At 35.5% G+C, this 27452-nt stretch overlaps 1 protein-coding gene across 2 annotated transcripts in view; it reads left to right on the forward strand.

Annotated features, from left to right (window-relative positions):
• The window catches only part of FAF1 (Fas associated factor 1), a 159060-nt gene that overhangs the window by 56977 nt on the left and 74631 nt on the right, over positions 1-27452 (forward strand). For both annotated transcript variants that reach the window (XM_071750172.1, XM_071750173.1), the window contains one exon: positions 21867-21953. In XM_071750172.1, coding sequence (XP_071606273.1) covers positions 21867-21953 — 87 coding nt within the window. The remainder of the gene's footprint in view (positions 1-21866; positions 21954-27452) is intronic.

A 27452-nucleotide genomic window follows, 5' to 3' on the forward strand; every position in this document is an offset into this window, starting at 1 on the left:
TTAAATACACAACAGAAGCTAATCTAAAAACCCCATCGGTTCATATGGAGCACAACTAGATTCTTGACATTGTAAATTGCTCACTTAATTGGGAACTGAAGGTTTTCTTTTATTCATTGGGTTTCAGAAGTTTTTTTCAGCGAGAGTTTGTATTCTGGTTTGAAGTTTATTACTGCATTCATTCAATAGAAAGAGGAGATTTTTTTTTTTTTCTATTTTTTGGAGAGTTGCAGTGAGGAGAATATTTGACATAGTAGTTGTTAATGTAGGAGAGGTGACAGCAGAATGGTCAACAGTATCTTAGCAGCAGTGTAATGATGGTGCTGTGCTACACTGATGTGTAATTGCTATGCAAAGAAAATACCCAGTTGCTGTTTCAGATGTGAATGAATAACATTTGTCCCTGTCCAGTCAACAACATCTTAGTGAAACTCTGTGCTGTCTCTCTAGTTAACTCATTCCTTAAGGTTTTCAGCTATATTCCTGTGTCTGTGTGAAACATGAACTTGGAAAGTTATTCTTTAGTGGTTTCTTTTTGTTGTTGTCATTTGTTATTTTTTTTTGAAACGAAGAATCGTGGGTTTAAATTGAAGATCCTTGCACTCATTTCAAGGATAAAATGGCCTCATAATCACCCTGAAGAAATCCCTGTAACTGTTTTTAAAAAGGGTTATAGAAGCTCTCAGCAAACATTTGCAATAAGTGGCAAAATTTATGCCTTGCTTTGTGATAGTTGCGTGACCAGACAGTGGGGTATAGGATTGTTTTAAGGTTTTTACAGCTGCAGGCAAAAAGCATCTGTTCCTAGAAAAGCCTTCATTGTTTAATTTTGACACTGACTTTTCCATGCTGCTTGTACCAGTCTCTGGATTAGGTGCCACTAAAATAAAATTTGTTTTAGGTTGCTCCCAAGTGCAGCTGTCACTATACATGGCCTTGTAGCTTAGGCAAAGTAGACTTAATCAAAACAAGCATTTTTGTACAAGGTCATCTTGGTGGATTGAAAAAGCTCAGAGCTGGGATTTTGACAATATTGTATCTTGTGAGTAGCCAGGCTATTAGCTTTTTGTGTTTATTTCATAATTCATCTGGTTATCAATAAATGTGGGACTGCCTCGGAAACAATGAAAGAAGGGGATTTTTATACTGCTCTGCTTTTTCTTTTACATACAATTTGTATTTTATTTATTTTGACTGAGCACTTACTGTGGTATTAAACTGCATACACTATGTGTATATGTTTGTATCTCTATATCTCTACAGTAAATGGAATTATTTACAAAAATGAGGGAAAACCTGACATTTTTAAAAGAGCTCCCATTTCTTTCCTTCAAAGTTTCCAGTGAATTAAAAATGAAAGAGCACTTCATTTTATGTATCCCAGAATTGTGTTAATTTCTACCCAGCTGGTCTAAAATGATTGATACAAAGCCAAATTTGTGACTGCCTGCATTACAAAGTCTGTAATTTGCTAATGAATTACGATAATAATCTTTCATCACACATGAAAGATTTAGACAAACAATTTACTAACTATATAGTTTGATCACAATTTTTGGGTTTGTACCAAGCCTTAAATCTACTCTATTTTTTCCTGCCTAGATTAGCAGAGCAAAGTGAACTTACTCTTACCTTGTTTTGAAAGCCATAGTGCTGGAAGGTACCTGAGGATGGTGGTGGGCAGCAGAAATTATATATCCTTGTAGGGAAAATTTTCATATTTAATGTATGCACAAATCAAAGCATCCAGTATCCTGCTAGAGAAGCCTCACAGTGGGCATGGCACAAGATGTTGAGTTTGCATCTCCTGTTTTAGAGACACAGAAGGAAAACCAGGTAGAGAAATTTCTCAAGTTAAACCTTCTCTGGGTATGGCATCAGGAAACTATTGAAAGCACAGCCAGGCAGAGCCCCAGGAGCAAACTTAGAAGAATGGAAAAGAAAACCAAATCCTCCAGGTCAGGGAAAACTGCCCCAAGGTTCTGTCAGCCTGAAGGAAATCTGGGGTTACTTGCAGATCATGGCAGGAAGCAGTTGGGTTTGCTCCCTCTTAGGACTTTCTGAGGACAATGTTCACAGCAGCACATGAGCAAAATGTAAGCAGGTGTCTTCCTGTATGAAATATACCCATTTTTTTCATCTCAGAGAGCAGATCATCTGACCTAAGGATACTTCCCAGTTCTGCAGAACTTGTTTCTGTATTGGATATTTTACTTTTCCAATAGTGAGCAACTCAGGAGAAAAGGAGAGGAGATTTCTCTTTGGTGCCCTCTGACTTTTCTTCTTTTTTGCTAATAACCTTGATGATTTTTCTTCTCCTCTTGAGCTCAGTTTAGTGGATTTAAATAGACATAGTTTTGATGTCCACCCTAAATAAACCAACCAACTGAAAACCCCACAAGACCTAACACAGTCATCCAGTGTTGCTGTTATAGTTGGGATGAAACTTTTGACTTCAGTGATTTCTGGCTTTATGTACTTCTCTTTAGACTAAATACCTCTGCAGTTTCTTCCAGGAGAAACAGAAAGACAAAGGTATTTTATTGTTCTCCAATTTATTTTACTTATTTCTGGTGGCAGGCTGCCTTTTACTGGACCATGTAACTCTAACCCAGTAGCTCTCACTTCAGCAACATTGTGAGCTATGTTTGTGTCCCATTATTATCAGTTTCTCTGTACCCATAAGCTGAATTTCAGTTCAACATCTCCCATCTGTGCCTTGCATAAACTCCTATTTACACTTACAAATAGTTCCTCTTTTAAGAAGGACCTATTCCTGAATAATTCAAAAGTGGGGAGCGTAAGAGGTGCTTAGATTAATCTGAAGAGATAATTTCACCTACAACTCACAATCTCTTTCTCCCACTCTGCTTAAAAGGTCTTGGCTTTTTTTATTTGCTGCATTGACATTGGGCCTGCAGAGAAAAGATGAGACTGCAGCTGAGAACTGTGACCACAGGGCAGCCTAGGCCAGGGCTAAGACAAACAAGATGGAGAAGCTCTAATGTTCACAAAAAGCAGCAACAGAACAGAGAAAGAGGATACTTTTCTGTTGTACAAAACAGCAAGGTGAAATTTCTCTTCCTGATACAAAAGATGAATTGTCAAGTCATGCAGGTCCATGAGTGTATTTCAATGTTGGGTCTTATGGAAGCTATGGAAGTTCACTAGAACATTCTGAGAGTTCTGGGTGGGATGAAAATTTCTTTTTTGATGAACTAAGAGTAGTCGATTGAGATGGAACCTGAATTGCCATGTGATATCTTTACTCTCCTTGAACTTTTCCATAGCTCACAGGTTTGTGAACATCAGCAGGTGGGACAGAGCTGTAGCTCTGCATAGAGAATGAGTTGATGGTGAGGATCCAACATCCATGTTGGATTTAACATCCATTATATAAAGTGACCTTATCTAGTCTGGTCCTGTGGACAGAATGTTTCTTAGTAGTAGAAATTTAAAAATTGTGCATCTTCCATTTTAGTTTGATCCTACCTGTATTTGGTTTGTGTGCTCTGAGATCGTGCATGGCCTTAAGAAAAGAATGGAACTGTTTCTTAAGAGCAGTTTGAAGTGAGGAACAATAAAACTAAGAGATTAAATGTTTCTTCTGAAACATGAATGCAAACTGATTGATTGAAGTCAAGGGTAACTTTAGTGTGCAGTCTGAAATAAGCACCTGTCATTTGAAGATACTGGTGTCAGAAGAGAACTGTAAATCCTATTTCAGTTCTCATTTTGTGTCTTTTGCCTTGTGCCTCTTTATAGGTCAGATCTAAGATCATTTGGTTTTGACTTACAAAATCTGACAATCACATCTCTGTATTTTGTGCTCTGTAGGTCATTTTGTTTGTTTAGTAAACCATATCTTCTCTTTTTTCTTTCTTGTTTTTTTTCTTCTTTTTAATAATTTGTTTTCTACTGGTTTTTTTCCTATTGATCCATATTACACGTGTTCTTTTTCAGTGCTTTCTCATTCCTGCTTTTTGTCTTCTGATTTTTTGCCTCTTGCAGTTTTTAATGACAAACTTTTAAGGATTTCTTCATTGCTGCTGTAAAAAAAAAATCAATATGGCTTTTCCACCTTGGTTTTTCTTAATACTGATTTCTCCTTACAGTGCAGAAAAACATACTGTAAATCAGAAAATTTAAACTTATTATGCTCTTTATACTTATTTTCTGCAATCCAGTGTGCTAAGTATGTTGAGCTGCACTTGGGAATTGTTCCCCTGTGGAGGGAATTAGTGAGTACAGTGCTTGCACATCAGCTTTTTAAACAGAGGCTGAATGTTCCCTGATTATTACATGAATATCAAATGGAATTTTTTTTCTCTCAACTAAATTGTTATTCTTGGTGTTAACTTCCATAGCTCAATAAAGTCACAGTTTCCTTGGATTTAGAAACGAAGTGTTTTTACATTTTCGGTGTCTTTTTGCTGGTGTATATTTTATACCCTAAATTTGCATAACTATGAGTATCCTAGGGGTTCAGAGGAGGAGCTGTTAGTACAGATCTGCAAAACAGTTGTTTTATTAACATCTTCACAGGGAAAAAACCAGGCAGAATATCTGAATATGGAAATGAGCAGCTTGTGGTGCTCTAACGTGTCAAATAACCATTGCTGCAGTATAGCTGAGCAAACTGTTTCAGTGTGTGCATATACAGTAGGTAGTTCTCTCCAAATTAATATTTGCATTTGAAATATGTGTGTAGTGCAAATAGATGAGAAGTATATAACAATTAATAGCATTTTGTGTTTGTTTACGTGTTATGTGCTCTGCATTTTAATTCTTCGTGTTATCTGTTTCTTTAATCATCTTGAATTAGTGTTCCAAATGTATTGATTCAACTTATTACTTAGTTATTAAGGCTTCAGAGACATTTGTATGCCTGAAACAGGTTGGGTTTGGTCAGTAAGTTATCTCTCATTATTTGAGGTTGTTCTTAAAAATCTCAGGCCATTTAAAAACTCCTGTGTCACCTTTATGAATGTCTCTGAGTTGTAGTAAAGAGAAAAACTTAGAGAATGCAGCATTTTCCAACTTAGAAGTGCTCTGTGCAAAGAGTATGTAATTTCAAAATAAAGGTGGTGTTCTAATTGATTTAATTAAACTGACTTGAATTGTTGTGTGAATATTCTTATTTATTCTAAGGGCAGCTTGTTCTACTGCAACATGAACAGAGGAGGAATTAGAGGAAGTTGAAGCAAAGTAAGGTCCTTAGTGGGGGGAAAAAAATAATTCAACCTGTGTTAGCTTAGATGTGACAAGTCAAAATAAATTCTCTGTATATACAAAACACTTGGTCGTGTACATGCATCTGGTAGAGTTTTGTTTTTCTGGTTATTTTATTTTTTTAAAAAGGAAGATTTGTAGCATCTTCAACTTGGGGCCAATTCTGCCACCCTCTCTGCCTGCACAAATAGGATGTGGCTCCCACAGACCTGTCACTGTCCCCTGGCAGTGGCTGCCCTCACAGGGATGCCCCGAGAGCTTGAGGGTGGGAGGCAGAGGAGGAGAGGTTGAGCTGCTCTCAGCAGCCATTTGCCCTTAGACTTCTAATTTGGAGCCTCGCTGGGAGTCAGTGTCATTTTCTAGCTGTATTTAACTCCCTGTCATCCTCCTCCCTTCTTCCTCCCCATGTGCTGCTTTGAAGGCAGCCCCTGGGGTCAGTGGCAGAGCAGCTTCTGCAGGGAGGGGAGCCTGAGAAGCAGTGCAGAAGCAGGAGCCAGGCAGACCTGTCAATGGTTTTCTTTCTCCCCCTCGAGTGTTAATTGTGGTCACAAGAAGTTAAGTGTTTCTGTAAAATTAACATCTTGGTATTATGTATTTATTTTCCACCGTGTAGCTCGGATGTCAAGTTTATTCAGCAGACAAGTTAAAACAAGAACGTTTTTTTTCTAACTGCTGGTGCAGCAAATCTCAGCCTCGGATCTCAGAAAATCTGAGTGTTCATTCTGGTGAGCAGCTAGTAGGAAACAATAAAGATTTAGGGTTCAGAATTTAATTGGCACTGATGTTGATGCAAGAAGAACAACTGCACACAGTTTACTCCTGTGAAGCCTTATTGATTCCTTTTTTAAAAGGAAAGCTCTGATGAAAGTAAAAAGAGGCTTTTAATTTGCAAGTATTTCTACACAGTTTTAATTCTGAAATGTGCTTTTCTATCCTTCTCTGTCCCTGCACAGTAAACTTGCCTTAAGATCTTCTAGTTCAGAGGCAGATACTGAAAACCAAAAGTGTAAGGTTGTTAATTTCTACCGTTCGACTTGTTCACTGAGATGATATTGGGGCTTTCTTACATGTAAAATTTGCATCTTTCCCAAGGCTAATATCTGTTGTGTATTTGTAAGTATTTTAAAAATAATATGACACTAATATATCCTCATAATCTTCATCTGAGATTCTAGTAACCTATTTCTAAGGATCTGATCTGGAATCTTGCTCTCAAAAGTTGTGGTATGAACTGAAGCTTCCTGTTTATCTGCTCTACCTCTGTACCAACCTCTAGAAACAGGATCTTGTTCCTTTTTTTTTTTTTTTTTTTGTCACTCAGGCAATTGATCTTTTGAATTTCAGTGAGTAACTGAGAATATTTCTTCAAGTGTAGATTGAACCCATGCTTTCAGAGTCTGCAAAAGGAGCAAAGATAAGCAGCAGAATAAACTGCAGATGCCTTGAATGGTTTCCTGCACCCACAGCTTCTTTGCAAACCCTGGGAAGCATCGAGACCTCAGGGAAGCATCATTGGCCCAGCCACCACAGATGGACCTGTATTCAGTAGCTGGTATCTCAATCTCTACTTTTGAAACAATTTTGATGATTTTAGAAAGGAGTGAGCTGTTCCCCCTCCAATCTGATCTGTCAGCTTTCTCCCTAGTTTTGGTGACAGATTACACAAATTTCTTATGGTCTGGAATGACACTTCAGAACTTCTGTCTCTGTGACACCATTACACAGCTTTTTGTTGGCTTTCTGCCATCTCCACAACCTTTTTTCCTGCTGCTTTTCAGGAATTTGTTTTCACAAGACATCTAGAGGCAAGCCTTTTATGGGTCTTCTAATCCATTGGGGTTTAATAATGGCCTCTTATTTCAGGAGAAGAGGATTGTACAGAAACTATTCCAAATATTGAAAATGAGAAAACTTATCTTTAAAGTAGAAGGTCTGAATGCCTTATTCCTAACCTTTGAGATTCTTTTCTGTACATTACAACCCATTTCTTACCCCAGAATATCTCTGAAGATGTCATGACTGCTGTTCATGCACGTGTCACTTAGAGACCCAGAACTACAAAGCCACTAAGTTAATGTGACAGGATACATCCCTTTCTTGATGACTGGCAGGTTAGTGACAGGTCACTCTCCCAGGCAAGATCAGGAGCTCTTTAGAGAATGTTTTTCATCAGCTGTTCATTGAGTGTTTGCAGAAGCCTCACGTACCCCAGTATCATGGTGATGATCACCTATACACAAGGATGGTCACATTGGTCTTTCAGAAAGGTCCATTCCCTTCTGGTTCATCTGTTTAAGTGCCCAAAGATGACATTCCCAGATGATTTGGAATATTGCTGACATCTGGGAGATCGTGGAGGGTATCCTCAAAACTTTGCAGGTTGTGGTTAATCAAGGCTGATCTTTTAGTTCCAGAAACAACAACAAAAAAGTGTTAATGAATCTATCCCAGATCTTACATCTCTGTAGCCTGCTTGTTATATACATTCTTGATCCATTGGATGTGTCTCTAATTAATTTTCTTCCAAGTGTTCTCACATAGATCATGAAAGAGATGATAATGATTTCACTGTCCTGTTTGAAACAATTTTAGATCCAGGGAATACTCTCTGTGTGGGTGAATGACCATCAGCATGTCCCACTTCTTGCTTTGAATTTCCAGCTTGTTCTTTATGGACTGCAACAGATTTGTTTTCTTGTCTCAAATCCATGGATGTCTCCAGCAGTGAATATTCATCCTAATATGAGGTAGTAGTCTCCAGGACACTCAAGATACAGTTGATCAACCTGGTTGAAATATACATCTTTGTCTCTCATGGAAATTTACCCCCAAGGGATACTGGATTATTTCCTGGATCTTGAAGTGAAGAGCTCTTGGATATCTCTTAGGTACCCAATAAGTCCTTGTCATGACCATGACCCATTAGCAGCAACAAGGAAGGTTACTGCTCAAACAGGGACTTCTCTGTTGCTGTTAAATAGGTGTCCTTTCTGGTCAAAGATTTCCTTTGCCATTGTTGCAGTGAGAAAAAAAGTAGGATGTGAAGTATGTGAAAAATAAAGACTTGACATAACTCTCTTGTTATAACACAGTATTATAAAAAAGACTGCACAGGAGCAGTTCATTACACTTTTCCTTTCAAGCACTTGAAAGAAAAATAGAGCTGAAAATATTTCTTTGGGAGATACTGAAATACCTCATTAGATTTTTCTTTTTATTGGCTATTGAGGTGATAATTCTGTAGCAGGAATGAAAGTGCGGGTAAATTTTGCTTTGATTTATAGAAAAGTGTTAATTTGAGCTGAATAGATCTTGTCTGTTCTTAATATTTGCTATGTGTGAGTATTGGTTTGTAATACATAGTTTCTAGTTTTATTTTAGAGAAAAAGGAATTCTGATGGGGACTCTGCTAATTCTGTGCAGCACTGGATGTATTTTTTTGGGAAATGAGTAGCTGAATTTTTAATAACCTGCAATTTAAGTAATTTTTTTCATTAAGTGGAATAGTGTTCACTGTTTATTTAATAGTTATAGAGTTGCATGTTGAGCTCAGATGGGAAAAGGCAGAGAAAATAATGTTTAAATAATTAAGTTAACCTTTATTAGAATCTTTCTGTTTCACTGAGATGGCAAGTTTGCACAGTAAAATAGTGAAAATGTCCAAAACAGCTTCAAATGAGTTTTTTGTCCTAAGTGGTTGTTTCATTTCTGCTGTTTTACAGCATATAAATGGTAAGCTTTTAAAAACTGGAACCTACAGAAGAGGTAACTCCCTGTTGTGTCTTGGTCAAAGAGTAATGAAGTTGCACTTAGATGTACATTAAATATCAACTCCTACCTTCATGAAACATCTTCGTGGTTTCTGTATTGGTCAAGCTGGACAATTCTCTAATGTGGCCACCACTGAAGATGTAGTGAATAAATCCTTGCATTGAGAGAGACACATGGGTGAATTCCTCTGAATTGCCCAACAGAGTTTATTTATACAAGATAATATGATTTCAGTAGTGTGGTCTGCTTAGGTTTTTAGTTCAACCAGTCCAGTTCTGGAAGCCAGTCCAGTTCAGGAAGAGCACCTGAACTACAAGCTTCAAACCCAGGGCCTTAGCTTGTATATTTTTGTAATTATTCCTGAAAATTCTGCCTTATGATCTTGTAAGTAATCTTAGCAACTTTAGTAATCTTAGTAATCTAAAGCATGATTTTTGGCAGACTAAACCTTACTAATGTGCTTTCTCCTTCATCTTTTTCTATTCTGCAAAAGCACATGACTTATGGACACCTATCATGAGTTTAAGTGCTGACTTTTCTGAGGAGACACTTAAAGAAATGAAAGAAATAAGAGCTAAAGGGAATGCAGACTGGGTTTTCCATTCAGGTTGCAGCTCTTCTTTTCAAAACTTTTCTATATTTTGAGGAAATACATCTGGACATATTTAAATATGCTTAAAAATAGTATTCATGAAACCAAAATGAAATTGTACAGCTTCTTCCAGCAAAAATAAAACCTGTATGCAGACTGCACCTATGTCTGACTGATTTGTTAATGCAACAGAATTTCATTTCTGCTCTACTCAGAAATGTCTTTTAGCTTCTTAAAATCCTGGTGAAGATCTATTTTCATCTTATCATGGAAGATAACTCGAGTGGAGTAGAGTTGACAAATCTGTTCAGATGTTAACAATATTGACTCTTGTCCCTTATTCAGAAAACTCTTAATATAATTTCACCTGTAGTGCCACTGTTGCTGAAGTGCAATCTGTGTCAATAAAAAGAAATTAAAGAGGCAGAAGTCTTAATATTTTTATGTGTATTTTTAGTTCCTACATTAAAAATAAAAGCAAATCTAATACTGTTTTTGTTATCTTGTTTTCTTCACTTTGTCTTGGCTTGTTAGAAAAAAAATTCATACTGGCTTGTATTGCAAATGGAGGTTTAGCACTTATAAGATGTGACAATAAAATTTAAAATTGTTTCCAATGAAATTGTGTTTGGGATGCAAGTACAGGGAAGCAGTGCTTTGAAACACTCTACTTGAAAATTTTTATTCTCTTGTATAGATCAAAATATATAGAATTTTGTACATGGTAAATATATACGAAGTGAAAGATTTTTCTCTATTTCATTTAGTAAATGAGGGGGGTTTTTTTGGTGGAAGATTCCATAGTTAAAGATGTAAACCAGCAATTTCTTGCTTCTATAGCACAACATAGTTCAGAGCTGAGATTAGAGAAACCCTGTAGAGTGGCTAATACTTGAGGGCATCCCCAACTAGAAAAGTATGTGAATTTAGGCATGGGAGGAAGGAAGGATCTGCTTTAAATTTAGTGTAGGGTCACTGAGTCTTAATGATAGATTAAACAAGGGAGGTGGAATAATGAATAGGGGTATGCAATGTGTAGCACTAATACCAGAAGTCCGTGGTTTTCACTGGTTATTTAATGTCTTTTCCCATATGTTTCTGAATAGAGCAGGTTATGGCAGGGATGAGCTAAGGAATAGCTTTGTTAGTGGATTTTTAAACAGTGTGAATTATCTTTGTACAAATGTATATGTGTCTAGGAGAGCTGCTTGTTAATAGTGAAATTGGGCATCTTACATGTGTATCCCTTAAATGTAGCAGTATTAGTAAATATATTTGTAGTTGATGCATGTTGACATTTTTAAAGTACACTTTGCAGGTTGGCTGCATAGTTTTCTTTACAGTTTATTTCAACTTGAATTTAAAATAACATTAATAGCATGTCTATTAAAACTCAACCACATAAAATATTTTATTGAAGTCATAGCTTACAATTCCTGAGAAAGCACAATTTGGTGTTGAGTTCATATTGAGTTCTTGCATGTAAGAGTCAGCCAGCTCTCAGCTACCAACAACCTGGGTGAACCAAGCAAGCCAACTCTTGAGTTATTGATGGGTTTCCAGGTAATTAATGCTCTCTTTGGTGAAAATAGCAGCAAGTTTTTAGAAAATGAACTCGGCACAACATTTTTCCATTGGGTTGCAAATGTGGTTGCAAGGTGTGCTGGAGGATGCTGTGCTTTGTCCTGGTGTTGAGACACCACATTCAGTGTTGGTGAGATTCCCTTTGCCAGATCTGTGGCTCATCTTCCTTTTTGGATGCATCTTCTTGTCTGGCATGGACAAGAAGAGGCTGAAGAGAGAGCCTGAGCATCTCTCTTCTCTAAGCACCTGGCTTGCTGTGATCTTTAAGTGCAGATGTGGTGGGAAGAAATAGGTAAAAATTTGATATTAGAGTAGAGGATTTCTCTGCATGAAAGTACTGCTTGATTTTCTGCACAGTTGTGATACAAGATTCATAGATTGAACTACTTGTTCACATAATGTCTAAATGTGCAAATGTTTTCTAATATTGACCACTAAATTAAAAGAAATTGCATTGTCTCTATTAGCAATAAAATGTACTGAAAAGAAATCTCAATGTCACAGAAAACAATTTTTAATCAGTTGTCTTGAAATGAGACGAATAAAAAACACAGGACAAAATACTGATTTTTTTTGATGTTCCATTTCTTAAACAAAATGGGTTGGTTTATTACTTAAAATAAGGATGGTCTCCAGCACACTCTGTGTTGATGTATTTTTCTGGTATTTTGAAAGAATCTGTTCTTATTTTAAAACATGTTTGGGTAGAAATGGGGGAAGTTCCTGTCCATCAATGCAATCTGTTGAGGCCTTTGTATCATAACCTGAGATTTGTGAGGGGCTGTAGGATTTAGTCTCTTATTGGACCAACGTGAACAGAAATTTGGAAGGAAGAAAGGTGTTTTGGTCTGAATATTTAATGTTGTTCTCTACTATAATTTAATGCAGTAAGAATGGGAAAATCTAACTTCCAGTCATCTCCTTATTAATTTCCAAAATTGTCATCTATGTATCCATTTATTGATCAGACTGATTACTTTTGAGAGCTGTGGAAATGCACAAGCAGTAAAGTGATGGAAGACTATTAGATGCATTTTTCATGCTTAGGTTGTTGCAAACTACTTTCTTTTGAAATGACCATGAGGGTGTTTGTCTTCAAATTTATCTAAATTTTTGTTTTTGTCCAGAACATGACAGCTGTGAAAATGTAACAGTTGTACTTCCCACTGCAAGAATCTCATTGACTGTCTCTTTCATGTTGAGAATTCAAACCCTAGAAATAAACTCTGACGAGTGGGAACCCACCTAAATCCAAAATATTCACTGTGCTCATTAAGCCAAGTAATTCCTTAAAAAGAAAATGACACTGCCAATAGAAGGTACAGGATATAACACAGACTTTCTGCTGAAGAGTTCACACACTCATTCCTGACAAGGGAATTGGAACAGTTTGAATGACAGGAGCTGCAAAATTACAATTGTTTGCACCTTAGTCTTAACTATATGCACTTTTTTTTTTTTTTTTTTTAATTTTTTAATTTTTTTTTTTGGTAACATTCATGTAACCATTGCCCAACAGTAGACTCTGGCCCTGGTGTTGGTAGATCTGAGAGAAGTTTGGGAAGCACAGAAAGTATATTTAGTAGTTCAAGTTGTGTTATCATTCCAGTTTTAAATAGTTTGGTTCAAAGTTACTGTTCTTGGCCATGTCCTTATTTTCATGATTAGTAAGAGTCAAGGCATATTTTTCTCCAAGGTACTGATTTAATAAATGAGATAATTCATTAGAATTATCTACTAGGTCTGCTAAGTATGCAATCCATATGAAATTATTTGCCCCTGGACACCCCATGATCTCTTGGATCAGGTTAGCCCAGATGCAAACTGGTGCAGTCTTCTGTAGCATTTAGTAACCAGTTTTTCAGCTAGTTATTTTCATGTGCCTTTTTTTAACTCCAAAGATCATTGAAGTGATATTAATAATTATGCTTTTCGAATTTGTAGTGTTTTTCTAGTCTCTCCTGTCTTATTCCTAGAGATATCCTAATTCAGCTTGCTTATTCTTTATTATATCTCTGACTCCAGCTCTCTTACAGCCTTGTATACTGCTCCAGCAAAGTCCAGAATAACCCTCTGGATTTTGTGATTTTCCAACTATGCTTTGTGAAGGACTCTGAAATCTGCTAGAGGGTGGTAACAAGTAACATATTCTATAGAAACCTAAAGTCTCATCTTTCCTGTTAAATGCTGGATCTTGCATGAGTATGGACTTCCAGAGTTTGTCCCACTATTTTAAAAGGAGTCTTAAAATGTTAATTTTTGATGTCAGTAGAATACCTGATATTTAGCAACTTAACATTTTAGGACATAAAACCATCTGGAGTTAGGAGGGCAGCATTAACAATTTATTTTGGTAATAGCAAATTAATATCCATCCTTGTTGGGGGAACAACAGGAGAAACTGTATTTACCTTTTGTTTAGCAATTGGGTGTTTGAAAAAACAGTAGTAGCCTCTTTGTAGTGGTTTGGTAGTAGATGGCTTAATAATAAGTAGTTGCTGTTGTCTTTTCTAATGTGCAGTAAAGTCAGTTAAAAGTTTTCAATGAGCAATGCTTATTCACTTAGCTTACAAATAAGGATATTTTTCCAAATGACCATTCCCACTGAAAGGAAAAACAAACTTAGGACTTCAAAATGTATCTTTTCTGCATCAGTGCACTGCATGGAGAACAAACAAACAGAAAACTTCCAAGTATTATCATCAGTTTTATTTTGTTAGCACAAGTCTTTAAGGCATTTTCAAATAAATTTGTAAAATTGTTTTGGCAGTAAGTCTTTGTTGTTTGATCTCTCTTAACCTTAATCACATCTTCCTTTCAATCTCTAATGTCACGGCTCGCTCACACTCTTAATTCTTTCACACCCTATTTCAACCTCATGCTTGTGTGCTGCTAAAATGATTCTTTTTTTTCTTTTTTTTCTTTTTTTTTTTTTTTTTTTCCCCTGAATAATCATGCCTCTTCGCTCAATTTCTTAAGAATGTGTTTTCCCTTCTTCTTCTATAGGAATTTGTTTCTTCTTTTAACCTTCTATTAAAAAATTCAAAGGGTCAGGGGGTTTTAAGTTCAGAGGGGATTATCACAATTAGGTCTCCTAGGCACTACAAGCAATGAATAATAATAATTATGTAGGCTGAACCTTTGCACAGTGTAGGCCATATAGCAGCAATCAGCAACTTCTGCAAGGAGTTCAGAAGATTGTAACTTCCATTTAGCTGTGGCACTCTTAGAGAAGGATAGATAATTTTAGGTTTATAAAGATGGAGATCAGCAAAGAGAGGTTGCCTTGTTCCACAGAATTAAAATGTGCACATCTGCTGGCAGAAAACTTGGGCATTGTGAAGTAAAACTGTGTTTTAAAGACAATGAAACAGTTGTATCTAGAATTTGAATATAGTGGATAATAAATTATAATATAGTGAATATGCAAAATTGTATTATAGTGAATATACATTAAAATTAGCCACTTTCTGCAGCCCAGGAAAGGGCCAGATCCAAAGCAGTGACAAAAAGTACTACTTGGTACCTTGAGAAGGGCTCAGATTGATTCTCAAATGTCAAACCTTGTCAGGGCAGAAGGCTGAGGCTGAGAAAATATCTTGGTAAAACTTTGAGGGGACATCTCATGTGCTTGGAATATCCACCTTTTCAGCTTTTTTTTGTTGCTATAGATATGTACTGCATGAGGCAATCAGACATTCACACGTCAGGAGATTCAGTAAAGTTGAAGCCTTGCTTTTCTGTTTCAAAATGTGCAGGTTTGGGGCACAAAAATGTATTAATATTACCCAGTAGACTATTTTATTCTAGGTTGTGGTGTTAAGATACTAACTTGGCACAGACCTATTAATGGTCAAATGACATCCAAGAGGGGTTGGTTTAAAAGAGACTTAAATTATGAAGCTGAAAGAATGAAATAGAGGATAATAAAGGATAAATAATTTTGAAATCTACAAAAGTAATTTATTCACAGTGTTATTTCTGTTCTGAAAGTGCTAAATGCTTCTTTACAAGTGATTACAAAATGTAGTGATTTTTAAATGTCATGTAATGACATGTGATGAATTTTTAAATCATCTGGTGATTCCTAAACTGGATGAACTTGTGATAAAAACTAGTTAATAAAAAATTTCCAAATTTTTTGATTAGGTGTTAGAGCTCAATGTAGTTTATAGTGAGGCTATAAAGTGAGTAGGTAATGACTGAAGGAATCTTTCTCTAAACTGTAGAACAAGGAGCCAACTATTGTAGGGAAAAAAACCCTATTTATTCCTTGAGTTTAGAACTTTTAAAAGTTTGCCAGTAGTATTTTACATAAATAATAGGGACCATCTATAGTTGTGAAAATGTCTGTAAATGAAATTAACATTTTTTTATTTGAATTTTGTTTGGTGATTCACATTAAATGTAAATCTGGGGGAATGATGCTCTCAGTGCTAAGCCAGGAGGTAAACAATCCACATGGGTTTCTGGAAGTAGTTCTGAGGAATCTGCCCTCCTATCTAGCATCTTATTGTCCTAAATGAGATTTTTTAAAAAATAAAATTTCATGGTGAATCATCTCTCTGTTAAGTTTGCTGTGTTCTTGCAGATTCTTTCTCATTAAACTTATCCTCCTTTCCACATTTTGAAATGCATAATAAAAAAAGAATACATTTACTTTGTGCTTACTTCCTCAGCTGCTTTCCTGCTTTTCATTACTCAAATTTGAAATAGTATTATTTAGTAAATGTAGTAATAGGATTATTTATTTTAAAGCATTCATTTAATCCCTGGATATATGAAGTTCTTAATCTATGTGAAGTTCTTAATTCCCAATGATTACAGCCATAATTCATGAACTTTCTTTTCTAGCTACTGAATTTAAAGAATTAAATCATCAAAAATTGTATATGCTGGGCTTTGGTTAGTGTTTAATGTGATTTGATTGTCTTTGTTTGAAGTCTTATCAGTAAAATGTCACAAAAATCACTCATTATTTTCCAGATCTAAGTTGATTTGAATGATTATATAATAAATTCAACAAGCTTTCTAATGAAGATGTTGACATAATACTTCCCGAATACTCTACTACAATACAGCCCATTTTTAACCATAGTTTAAACTGGGTTTATTTTGGTTCAAACAATGTTCTCTACACTCTAAAGTAAAGGTTGGATTTACTGGTGGCTTTTCTGTACAAAAAATGTGTTAAAATGTGTTTAATTACAGGAAAGCCATAATTGAATACTTAGCAGAAAATTTTCTACTGCTTTTTGTGTTGTAACTTTCTGATAAATTCAGCTTTCACTCTTGGGGTCCTTTAGAGAGGTTTGGAATTGCATATGGTTTTTAATTTAAAAAATGATACAATCTTAATTACAGGAAAGAGAACAGCACTTTCAGTAGGTATACAAGTTTTTGGTGCTTTTATTGGTTTCAGTTTTACTTGACAGTGTAATCAAGTATCCAGACATTGAATTAAAACCAATGACGTTAGAATTTAAGCTGCATTTTCCTTCTGCATTAAAGAAGCAAAGACATTTCAAAGACTTAGCTTACTAATAGGGAAACCTTAATAAATGCAGGCCAAAATCTTTTCAGTGGTATTAAAAGCAAAAACAATAATTTGAAGGAGCTGGGAAATTAAAAATTAATTAGAAAATGTATTGCAGTAAAACAAATGCTTAAATTCTTATGTATTTCAGAAAAGTGCTGAATCACAACTGAATTCTGGCTGGCAGGCTTGGGAAGAGAGGAGTTCTCTTGCATTCAGTATGGCTTTTAAATTAAATATGTAGGTTGGGAGTATAGTTTTTTTCCTTTAGATTACAACAGAGTGAATATGAGGATACTTGAAAATGTAAACAGTTATTTTAGTGTGGTCAGAACTTGAAAGCATCCCATAATTTAAACTGCAGTCAGCTGCTAGAAGGAGAGGCCAGTTATCACTTTATGTCTTTAGAGATGCATTATTGTTTCTCAAGCAAATCCTACACTAAAGTTAAAATTTGTTGATTTAAATAGCCCTTGGTCTTTATATTTTAATATAGTTTTCTTATATTGGCTATTGGAGATAGAAAATGGTAAAGGAAATTGTGAGTGGAGCAGATTTGTATCATTCCCCTCCAGCAAATCTTGCATAAAATGACCTGAAACATCTGGCGTGGCTGCTGATGTTGGTTGTGGTTCATATCTAAGTATTGCCAGTAATGTATTGGATCCTTGTTGTGGGTAGCTGGGTAAATATTATTGCACATATCATTTTTTGAAGCACCAAAATCTAGTTTCTAATGAGCTGCTGGAAATCTTTTCCTGATAAAATGCAAAATACTTTTTCTCTGCGATGAGAAAATTTTAATTGTGGATCACTCACTGTTGGTTTTCATTTCCTCTCCTAACTCACTCCTTTTCTGTCCTGTTTCTCTGCTACTACTGTGGCCCAAATCTATGCAGTAAGTTGTGGCAGAGATGCTGATTCAGAAATTCTTTCTCTCCAGTTTTACATCACTGGATTTTTCATAGTTCTTCATGGTCCACAGTTAATCAAAATTACACTTTTCTTTGTTCATGGCTGTCAATAACTTTCAAATTTCTGCATAAACCTTAACTCTGATGAAAAAGCTGACATGTCTTTATCACCTTTGACATTTCTCTCTGCTTGGAAACTTCCAGCTCTGTCCCAGCTTCCAGTGCCTCCCTGCCAGATTCCCCATCCTCTCCTCTGTCTCTGGTGGTGGAATTTTGCCTGGCAGAGGTGCTGAAGGCTTTTTTCCAGACTCTTGAAACCATCACTCTCTTTCTTCACCAAAGTGCTTTTGCTTACTTTGCATTTTTTGTTTGTCATTGTCCCATCCATATCCTTGCTGTCCCCTAAAAATTTTACTTACTTGGCTTCTTTTCTGTTACAATGTCAAAGTCAAGATTCTCTCTTTCCTGTGGGTGCAACCTTGCTCTGCCTGCATCTGATCTCATTTCCCTGCATCCCCCAACTCACATTCCACATTCCTCACAGTCCTCTGACTTTATTGCTCCTTTTGTCTGCCTTTCATGCACTCATTTTTGCACTGTCTTTCATGCTGCCTATGTGCCTGGAACAGTCTTTAGCATCTCAGCCAATTTACAGCTTTGCATAAATTATATTTAATAATAAGACTAACAAAAGTTCATTATCTACATTATTTCAATTAACTTTGTACCTGCCTAAGTGGAAAACAGCCTGAGGGAAACTACTGTGAAACTTTGTTGTGATTTGTTGTGATTCAAAGATACAGATTCAGACCTGACAGTTCTTTGATGGTTCACCATAGTATTTAATTTTTAAAAATGATTTGGTAGCTGTTAGGTTATTTTTATTTTCCTCCTGTGGTGGATTTCATATTTTTTAATTCAGAAATAAGAAAATAGCTACTTCTGGCAGAAGAAACCACCACAGAGTCATCATCACATTACCTGGTACAGACTTCTCACCCTGTGATATGTTTTACTTCATTTTATCCCTACTAAAATGAATATGGAAGGGCTTTGAAATTTGGGTTAACTTGGTATCTATGAAGTGTATCTTTTTTGTTTTAAGTTCCTATTAAAGCAGCACACTAATCTGCTTTAAAAAAACCATGAAATATAAGAAATTGAAATACTGGAATATAAGGAATTGAAATATAAGAAAGACTGATTATATCTGGGAAGATTTCTCAGTGTGTTAGCTACTTTGAAATATAGATTTTCTTAATGTATTAAGATTTAAAAGAATTTTTTAACTCTCTTCTGAAGCCAGTGAGAATAAACTGAAGTTAAACCATCATCTGCTTTTCCAGTATCAGTGTATAGCTGCAAAGCAGGGCATTCTGCAGAAATCACAAATAATTTTCTAAGTAAAATCACTTCTGAAGGATCTGTTGGGGTTTTTTTGTGGTTGAAATGTCTTGATACTCTTCACAGCTGAGTTGTAGAACCAAATAGGTGTGCTTTTAATTTGTTTTTATATTATTTTATATTCTGGAGATTATAATCTGAAGAGTGGCTGCCATAGTAATGTGCCATTCCCCACGGCATCTGAACATTATGAAAGGAAATTCTGGGTTGCACAAAGACAATGGCACCAATTTGGATTTTGAAGGGATCAAAGGTAGGGAACCAAAAAGTTTGGCCATAAATGTAGCTCAGTAGATGGCACAAGTAGGTAGAGTTTGCTTTAGACAAATCTATAGAGATTTCAGTGCTCCTGTCAGTATCATGAATTTACAAAATAAAATTTACAAATAAAAGCCTTCACACAAACTTCATCCATTTACTATCCTCACTTTTTCAGTGTGTGGTTGTATGTTTTTATCTCACTGGACTAGCAGAGAAGCAATTGATAGTTCTGCTTTATACAAACCTTTAGAACTTTTTCCCCCTTACAGAATTTTAAATTTTAAGCTGAAATTAAGGCAATTAACAATAGGAAGTTTTCTGTTCTTGTTTGGTAAACACTCCCAATCTCTACAACTTCTGCAGTCTGCTCTTTTAATACTTTACTAATTATCAAACAAACAAAAGCAGTTATTTAAAAGCAAGCTGACTTGATCTTAAATAATTTATGGTGGCTTGTTATTAAAAAGAGGGCTGCTTTGGCGTGAATTCCAAAATCCAGTTATGATTTTAACTCAAGCAGTTTGTTTAATCAAACATTACTCCACTAAGTCTTAACATGGTCCCCTACCCGAGCAGGGCTGTCTCTAACAATGAGTTGATTTTGGGACGAGTTGCTCAACAGATGTCATTCTGGTAGAATAATGCAGCAGAATACTTGTGCCTTGGCTAAAATTACTTCAACTTTGATCACTTTTGTCCAGCACATCAGTCTGGCATTGTGCTTTATACCAACATAACACTTTACCCCAAGCATGCCTTTCAAGCTTAGAATAGCAGAGGAATGTTATTGAATTCAGTGCAGTTACAGATGAGTTAATGAAAGAAGGGAAATACTGTTTTTTTCATAATGCCTTTCTGTTGTGCTTTGGAATTAAAAGGGAATTTGAGGAATGTGACTTCTGAGTTATTTATTTTTCCTTCCGAAGGCTTTTTGAAAACAGTATTATGTAGCTGTGTTGATCCCATGTTTCTGTAAAGAGGTCCCACCTTTTATTTCAAAAGAGCTCATTTTAGAGTTTCGTATTGTGAAAATAATATCAGTGAGACTGTTTAAAGACATCATTGGAAAACAAGTCATACCACAAGGAGAATTTCTCCTGGTGTTGAAGGCAATAAAACTACAATTGTGAGAAGAGTCTTCTTGTGATCCCAGCTGAGTATTGTTACATTTTGATGGGCTGGTGTGGGGTCAGGATGGAGTAATGACATCTCTTTACCTTGATAACTGCTGTGAAAGGAACACTGCACAGCAGGCTGCCTCCTTCTGAGAAGCAGTGAAGAAAGGCTGTTTGTTTTGAACAGTAGGAATGAGATCATATACCAAGTTCAATAGAGTTTAGTTATCCATAATTCCTTTTTTTCACAGGTGCATGTGTGTATACATGTGAATATATATGTAAGAGTATACCCTATATGTGTGTATTTGAAATTAATTTCCATAAGTTTTTTTACGGCCCAGGTGTATTTGTGTTTTTTTAAAGCATGATGACCTACTTAAATATGGGTAAGCACTTATATGAAGTCCACCCTAATTGCTAATAAGTACTTCAGTATTCTGTGAGTTAATGGAAACAGTGTTCTTGTTTTAAATTTAATTAAAATGTAATTTTTTTTTGTAATTGAAACATGGTTACCAGATCAGTCTCCCTCAAAAAACTCCTCAACAAAATCAATATTTACATTAAAATTATATTAGGCCTACATGTAATTTACCACTTTTAATAAAAAAGGAGAGAGATCTTAAAGGTTATAAAACAGACAATGAATGTCAAGGTGAGCTGAAGATCCCTACGTTATGATACTGAAATATCCAGGTAAGGAGCCTACATGCTTCCCATCTGTGCAGGCTTTACATTCAGGTACAAGATATTATTCAGAATTTGAGGTATCACTTTCTATCCCAAATACAAAAATATATCTTTTTGTGGTCTAAACAATTGCTTATCACAAAACCTGTGATAAGACGTGCCAGCTTCTTCATCAGTTAAGGTTTATGCAGAAAGAGTTTTGTAGCTCTTGTATTCTGCAGCGTTCTTCTTGTATTTGAAATTTTTAACTCATCTTTTGCTCATCCCTTCCTCCTGTCAATCATCATATGAGATGAGTAGTGGGACTGATTTCTATCTTGATAGCTTGAGAAAAAAGTTGATGTAAAATCAGTTTACTTGCATTTTGTTAGTAAATGTTTGAAATGGGTTGCTTTCATTGGAAATATGCTTGTTAATTCCTATTTTCATGTTTAATATACTCATTTTTATTTTTGAATGCCATTTAAAAGTCCCACTGTGAAAATTATTAATTGTTTTACACATTTATGATACTTCAATAATAAGGAATCAGTATAAATTATGTTTCAGATCTTTATTACTTTTAATTTAACATAGTTTGTTCAATTGCTTTCGACCTCACTGAAATTCAGCAGAATTTTCTATAAACCTCTGGAACAGATGGGGATCTTTGAATACAATAATTGGAAAAAAAAAAAATTAAAAGCGTGTAGACTATACCTACATGCTGCTGGTAGTACAAATTCTGATTTTTTTAACTTATTTTGTTTGGGTTTTTTTACCAGGTTAAGCGGAACGTGTATGACCTAACGAGCATCCCTGTCCGTCACCAGCTCTGGGAAGGTTGGCCTCCTTCTGCTACTGATGACTCAGTAAGTGGCTTTAATTCTCATTTCTTCCTACAAATAGCTGATTTGCTTTGGATTTCTGATCAGAATAATCCAATAGCTTTTATTTTGTAATGATCCTAAAGGCATAATAAAAGCAACACATAATTCAGGGCTTTATCTTGGAAGATACAACTAGTGAAGCATTGGCTCACTGAAGCACAATTCCATAGAAATTATTTAAGTGTGTCCAATTCCATGCATGTAGAGGAGCAAAGCTGCACAACATTTTAGAAGCTGTTGCAGTGATTGAAATTCAGGAAAAAGTTCCATTTTTTACATGTGTTCCAAGTGCATATTTAGGTATTTTCCTCAGGTGTGTCCATAAGATCATTGGTATTCCTAGGCCTCTGTCTGGCTTTAAGCAGGACATGTTCCAGTTGAAAGCTTCACTTGCTTTTTAAGTTATCTACCTTGGTTCTTTCTCAGTCAGTAAGAATGTATGGGCCTTTGCAAGGTTATATGTGGAAATAGTAAATAGTATGCATCAAGTACAATATACATTCAATTTTCAAACATATTTTGCAGATTTTAGAATAACCATTACTTAGAAATGGAAGGAAATCTTAGCTGAGATCACTGTGTACCACTCAGAAAATTTTCCTCTGGTTTTATGTGCCTACAACAACAACAAAAACCTTTAAAGGGCTGAAATAATTACATGGCTATGTTGCATATAGATTTTAGGACTTGAGAAAAATGTAGAAAAAAGGATTTCTGTTATTTATAAAATAATTCTTAAACTAGGGGTTGAACCCAAGTAGTCTTGTAATGGGAGAATCACTGAATGATAAGGCTGCTGCTATTTTGCTCTGAGTAAAGGATTTATGATTAAAAAAAAAAAAAAAAAAGACTGTCTGTATTTCTAATGAAATACATCTGTGGTAGTGTTTGCAGAAACAATAGTTAAGTTTGAGAGGGGTGGGTAAATCTATGTCCATATATTCAGGAGCATATCCGAGACAATAGCTGTAAGATCTGAAATAACAGCATGGTGTCATGTGGTAATTACAGTCTTTGAAATGTGGATCCATTTTAACATTTTATTAGTTTACATTAGCCCAAAAAAGAATTGGAAATTCAACACTTCTAATCCCTTTTCCCACAGCTGTTAGGTTTTCCCATATTTCCCCAGCCCCTCTGCCCCCCCCCTTTTCTTTTGTATGGGACACCTCATGTATGTAAAACTCAGAAATCTGTTTTAAATCTGTTTTTACAAGTGACATTGTTGCAGGTGAATTTTTCCCCTTTTCATCTTTAATGAAATTGGGGAATGTTGAGTCATCTGCTCCAAAGCAGGAGAGTCCTCAAAGCTCACTGCTCGAGTCTGGTGCAGCTGAGACTTGTCAGCTGTGTAAACAGATTTGAATGTGTTACCAACAAAAATATAATTAATTTCTGTCTAAAATTAGAGGCCGTAGCTTACTATTTATAAAGATTTAATGTTAGCAGTGACTGTGGTTCTGTGAGCTGAACCTTTTTCCTTTGCAGATGAGAAACGCTTTGTAATAATTAGTAATAATTTGTAATAATTTTGCCACTGATGTCTTTAGTGGCAAAATTTTTAAAATCCGTTTTTCCATCAAGTTTTTCATTTGCTGTATTATATAGTACCCCACTGCAACTGAAGAGTTAAACAAAGGCTTGATTAAAATACTTTTTCATTTACATGTTATGCAGCAGAAGAAATACTTTGTAATACCACAGGAGGTTTTTTCAGTGCGGTTCTCGTTAACCTTTGGCTCAGCAAACAGGACAACTAAATAGACTCCACATAATTGGATTCCTGTATCATCCTGAGGCTCTTATGAACCTGACAGACTACAGTCTTCTGACATTATCAGAAAATTTAGTGGAGTCAATAGCCATTTAAAACATTGTTGCTTATCTCCCTTCAGAGTTAGGATCTGGTCTCTGCTTGTACTGTCTAATGGAATATGGGATACTGTATGAATTGGCAATAACTCTTTCACATCCTTTTGCACACTTGCACCAGGGAGATGGGGATCCACCCACAGGGGGAATGTTTTCATGCTCTGACAGTTTGATGGTGGGGAGCAAGGCATATGTGGAAATCTCATTTCACCATTTGGCAAGGACATATTTGCAGCTTTTGTTGTGCTTGAATAATTTTGAATAGTTGCCACAAATTGGGTCTGTTCTGCTCCTTAAAGTTCAAAGTGTGAGTTCTAAATAATTCTCTTTTTTTTTTAAATTTATTTAAGTAAAACTGTAGTTATGTTAAAGATTTAATTTATCTGATTTGGGGTGTATTTCATCATCTGATGCAATGAAAACTATCCTAGAAAAAAATTGATTTAAATAGATCCAGAGTTTATTCTTAATAAGTAATTTTTTGTGGGTATTGCAGAAACTTCAGAATTACTGAACTTGTAAAATTGAAATGAAGCCAGAATAATTTAATAAAATGTTTGCAATTAATTCTGTTTCTCTTTGCTTATTTCCACTAAGCTTCTAAACTGGTAATTACTGCTATTGCTAAGTGGAATGAGCAACCTTCAAATATGTATCAGTAAAAAAAAACAAAAACAAAACCAGATCAGTCATAGGTAGCATTTTGGTTACAGGTTTTACAAAGAAAGATTGTGGTTGTAATTATATAGGAATAGGTGGCTTTTTGGCTATTTGCTTTACTCGTGTATATTTGAGGTAAAACTTTTTCCCCCCTTGAGGTGCCTGGGTTGTGTTTTATTTCAGCATTTTTCTGTTAATTTTGCTAACATAGAACAGCAACACCTGATACATGGGATGGAGGAGAGAGGTTGCATTTGTGCTGCTTTTGTTCTCAGTATTTAAGCTGAGACTTATTTTCTTAATCAGTTCATTGCTGTAAGTCATTCCAGTGCACCAAATGCCTGTTTCTTCCTAGGTAGTAACAGTGAGCTTGTCAAAAATTGAATATATTTCAGCATGAAAATGGTGTTAAATTTTTATAATAAGGCTTAGAGGGGTAAAGGAGGGGAGAGAAGCACCCAATGTTGTAACTGTGCTGCCTTCCACCTATTGCCAGGGGGCCTTTGTTTCCCTAAACAGAGCAGTTGTCAAGACCTTATATCCTCATTTCAAGACAAATAACTCTTTTTCTGTTGGTCTAGGCAGAAGTAGCTCTGTACTGACCAGTTACCCAACTGGGCTGCTCAAGGGATGTGTGTAGCCACTAAGTTGCTGAGGTTCTGTATCATCTCCTGTGAGCATCACCACCCTCACTTCTGTGACTACTGTAGCAGATGTGGCTGATGTTCCTTAGATGAATAAAGACTTAATTTAAGAGTTACAATCAAAAATCTCAGATGCTTATGGATGATCTAATTAGCACTGCTGTTATATTTAGCTGTTTCATTGCTGGAGTACTAAGCACAATCCATCTATGCAGATACAAATTAAGAATGCAGATAAATAGCATTCTGGTACAAAGTCAAACCGTTTATGACAATTTTTGGCTGATCTCCAGATTTTTGATGAGGTTGAGGATTAAGAATAGGAGTAATTAGTATTTGGGAGTATATATTTTTTGCCCTTTGCAGATCTTACAGAGGCTTCCTGAACAGAAAGGTCACTACTGCATGTTGTCATTGTGATATCAAAAGAAATTGTGAGTTTTACATACACTGGCTATTTAATTGTCAGGGATTCCATGTCTCCATTTACTGGATCGTTTGAAATTTCCCCCTTGGAATTGGTATGACTGTAGGATGAATTGTCCTGACAGAGAAAGTGTCTATTGATCAGAAGCATAAAATTGACAATATTTAGATTAAAATATATACATCATTAGAAAATACTGAGGTTTGGGGTTTTTTCCGTGTAAGAATATCATATTATAATGTAATAATTATTTTATTTGTATATAATTATACATCACTATAATTATATATAATTATAATTTGAATTGTCTGTAAAGTTCTTTATTTTGTATGTTACTTTTCTTCTGGGGTTCTCCTCAATTACTTGCAGTAGATTACTAGTGTGGATCTGAGAGTATACTTTTAATTTAGATAGTTAGAAGAATACTTGCAGCCTGGTTTGTTATGTGGATTCAGGAATATGATAAAATTTGAATTTAGCTTTTATACTAAAAAGGAGTAGTGAAAATCATTGGACAGTACCCGGTCTTGCAAGTTCCTGGTAATCTATCAAGCAGGACACTGATCATCATTAAAGATTAGAAATATTACTAATTTAATAAACAGTTCCCAAACATCTTTATTTTAGATAATCTTTTGATTTTGACTCAAAGCTTGCTTGGAAGTTTTTATGTGGCTGAAAGTATGATGAATTCTCATGTTCTTTCTCCAGAATAAACAAGGCGGCTACAGTTGTTTCTTCACAATTTTTTTTACCCCACCCCCTTGTCTATTTTCTATTTATTTAAGATAAGGTGATTAGAATTGATTTCTTTTTTATAAAAATTGCCGTGTCAGAGATAATCAGGTTTTGTTTGTGCTTTTTTGTCACAAGAGAATTTATTCAGGATTATCCAACTTAAAAACAGTCTTGCAGAAATGCAAGTGCACACTAAAGAGCAAACCCCATTATACTATTATAGGAAGAAGACAAGTCTGTTTGGTACCAATGATTAAAATAAAACCAACAAGAAAAAAAACCAAAACCACCTCAAAAAGTGATAAAAAAAACACCAAACCTTTCTCTTTTAAGCACTATTAACTATGTCGGGTCCTGATGGAAAAATTAGTTTGTCATGTTGTGTTCACACTTCTACTTTTTTTGGTTCAGTTTTAATGTTGCATTTTTCAGTTCTTAGAGATCCTGGAGATGAAAGGAATGGAAAGGGCACTCTTTGCTCCTGTTGATTTAAGGGTGTTTGGGTGGCAGTAGCTCTGATCTCAGAAATCTGGGAAAATTAAGGTCACCTTTCTTAGTTGCTATAAAAAAGATTCTGTTTTTTTTATAAATCATTTAATCCATGAATGTAAATGGTCAATAAAAATTCTCATGTTTCTTATGGGGAAGAGCAGCAAGATTGATCTGGGCATGCAGAGGTGTATTGGGAGCTGCTGAGGCAGTAAGAGTATTTTATGGCTTTTCTGGTGGGCCACTTCATTGTCACCTCTCAAATAGAAATTCCATCTTTGAGAGCAGGTGCTTCTGTTAATCTCTTACCTTTTGGGGAAGGAAGAGTGTTCTGGGGGGACTGCAGTTGACTGTATCACATGTATAATCTGTATTTTCATAACCACAGTTTGTCTAGAGCATTCATTGAAGGTTTTGCTGAGGCAGTCCTCCCATCAGAAAGTGTGGAGCCTTTCTTTAGAAGAGCAGGTCCAGATGGAGTTGTTTGTAGAAAAATTCCCCTAAACAATGTACTAGATAAAAAGACAGGTAGAATACCCAAACTTATGTTTTGGATTCCTTTTCTATCCAGACCTGTGCTTCCAATTGCTGTTTAGAGTTGTGCCAAAGACAGAAGGAAGTAATTAAAAGGACTCAAGTTTCCTCATTAGA

The sequence above is a fragment of the Heliangelus exortis genome, chromosome 8, assembly GCF_036169615.1.
Source record: "Heliangelus exortis chromosome 8, bHelExo1.hap1, whole genome shotgun sequence".
Lineage (NCBI taxonomy): Eukaryota > Metazoa > Chordata > Aves > Apodiformes > Trochilidae > Heliangelus > Heliangelus exortis.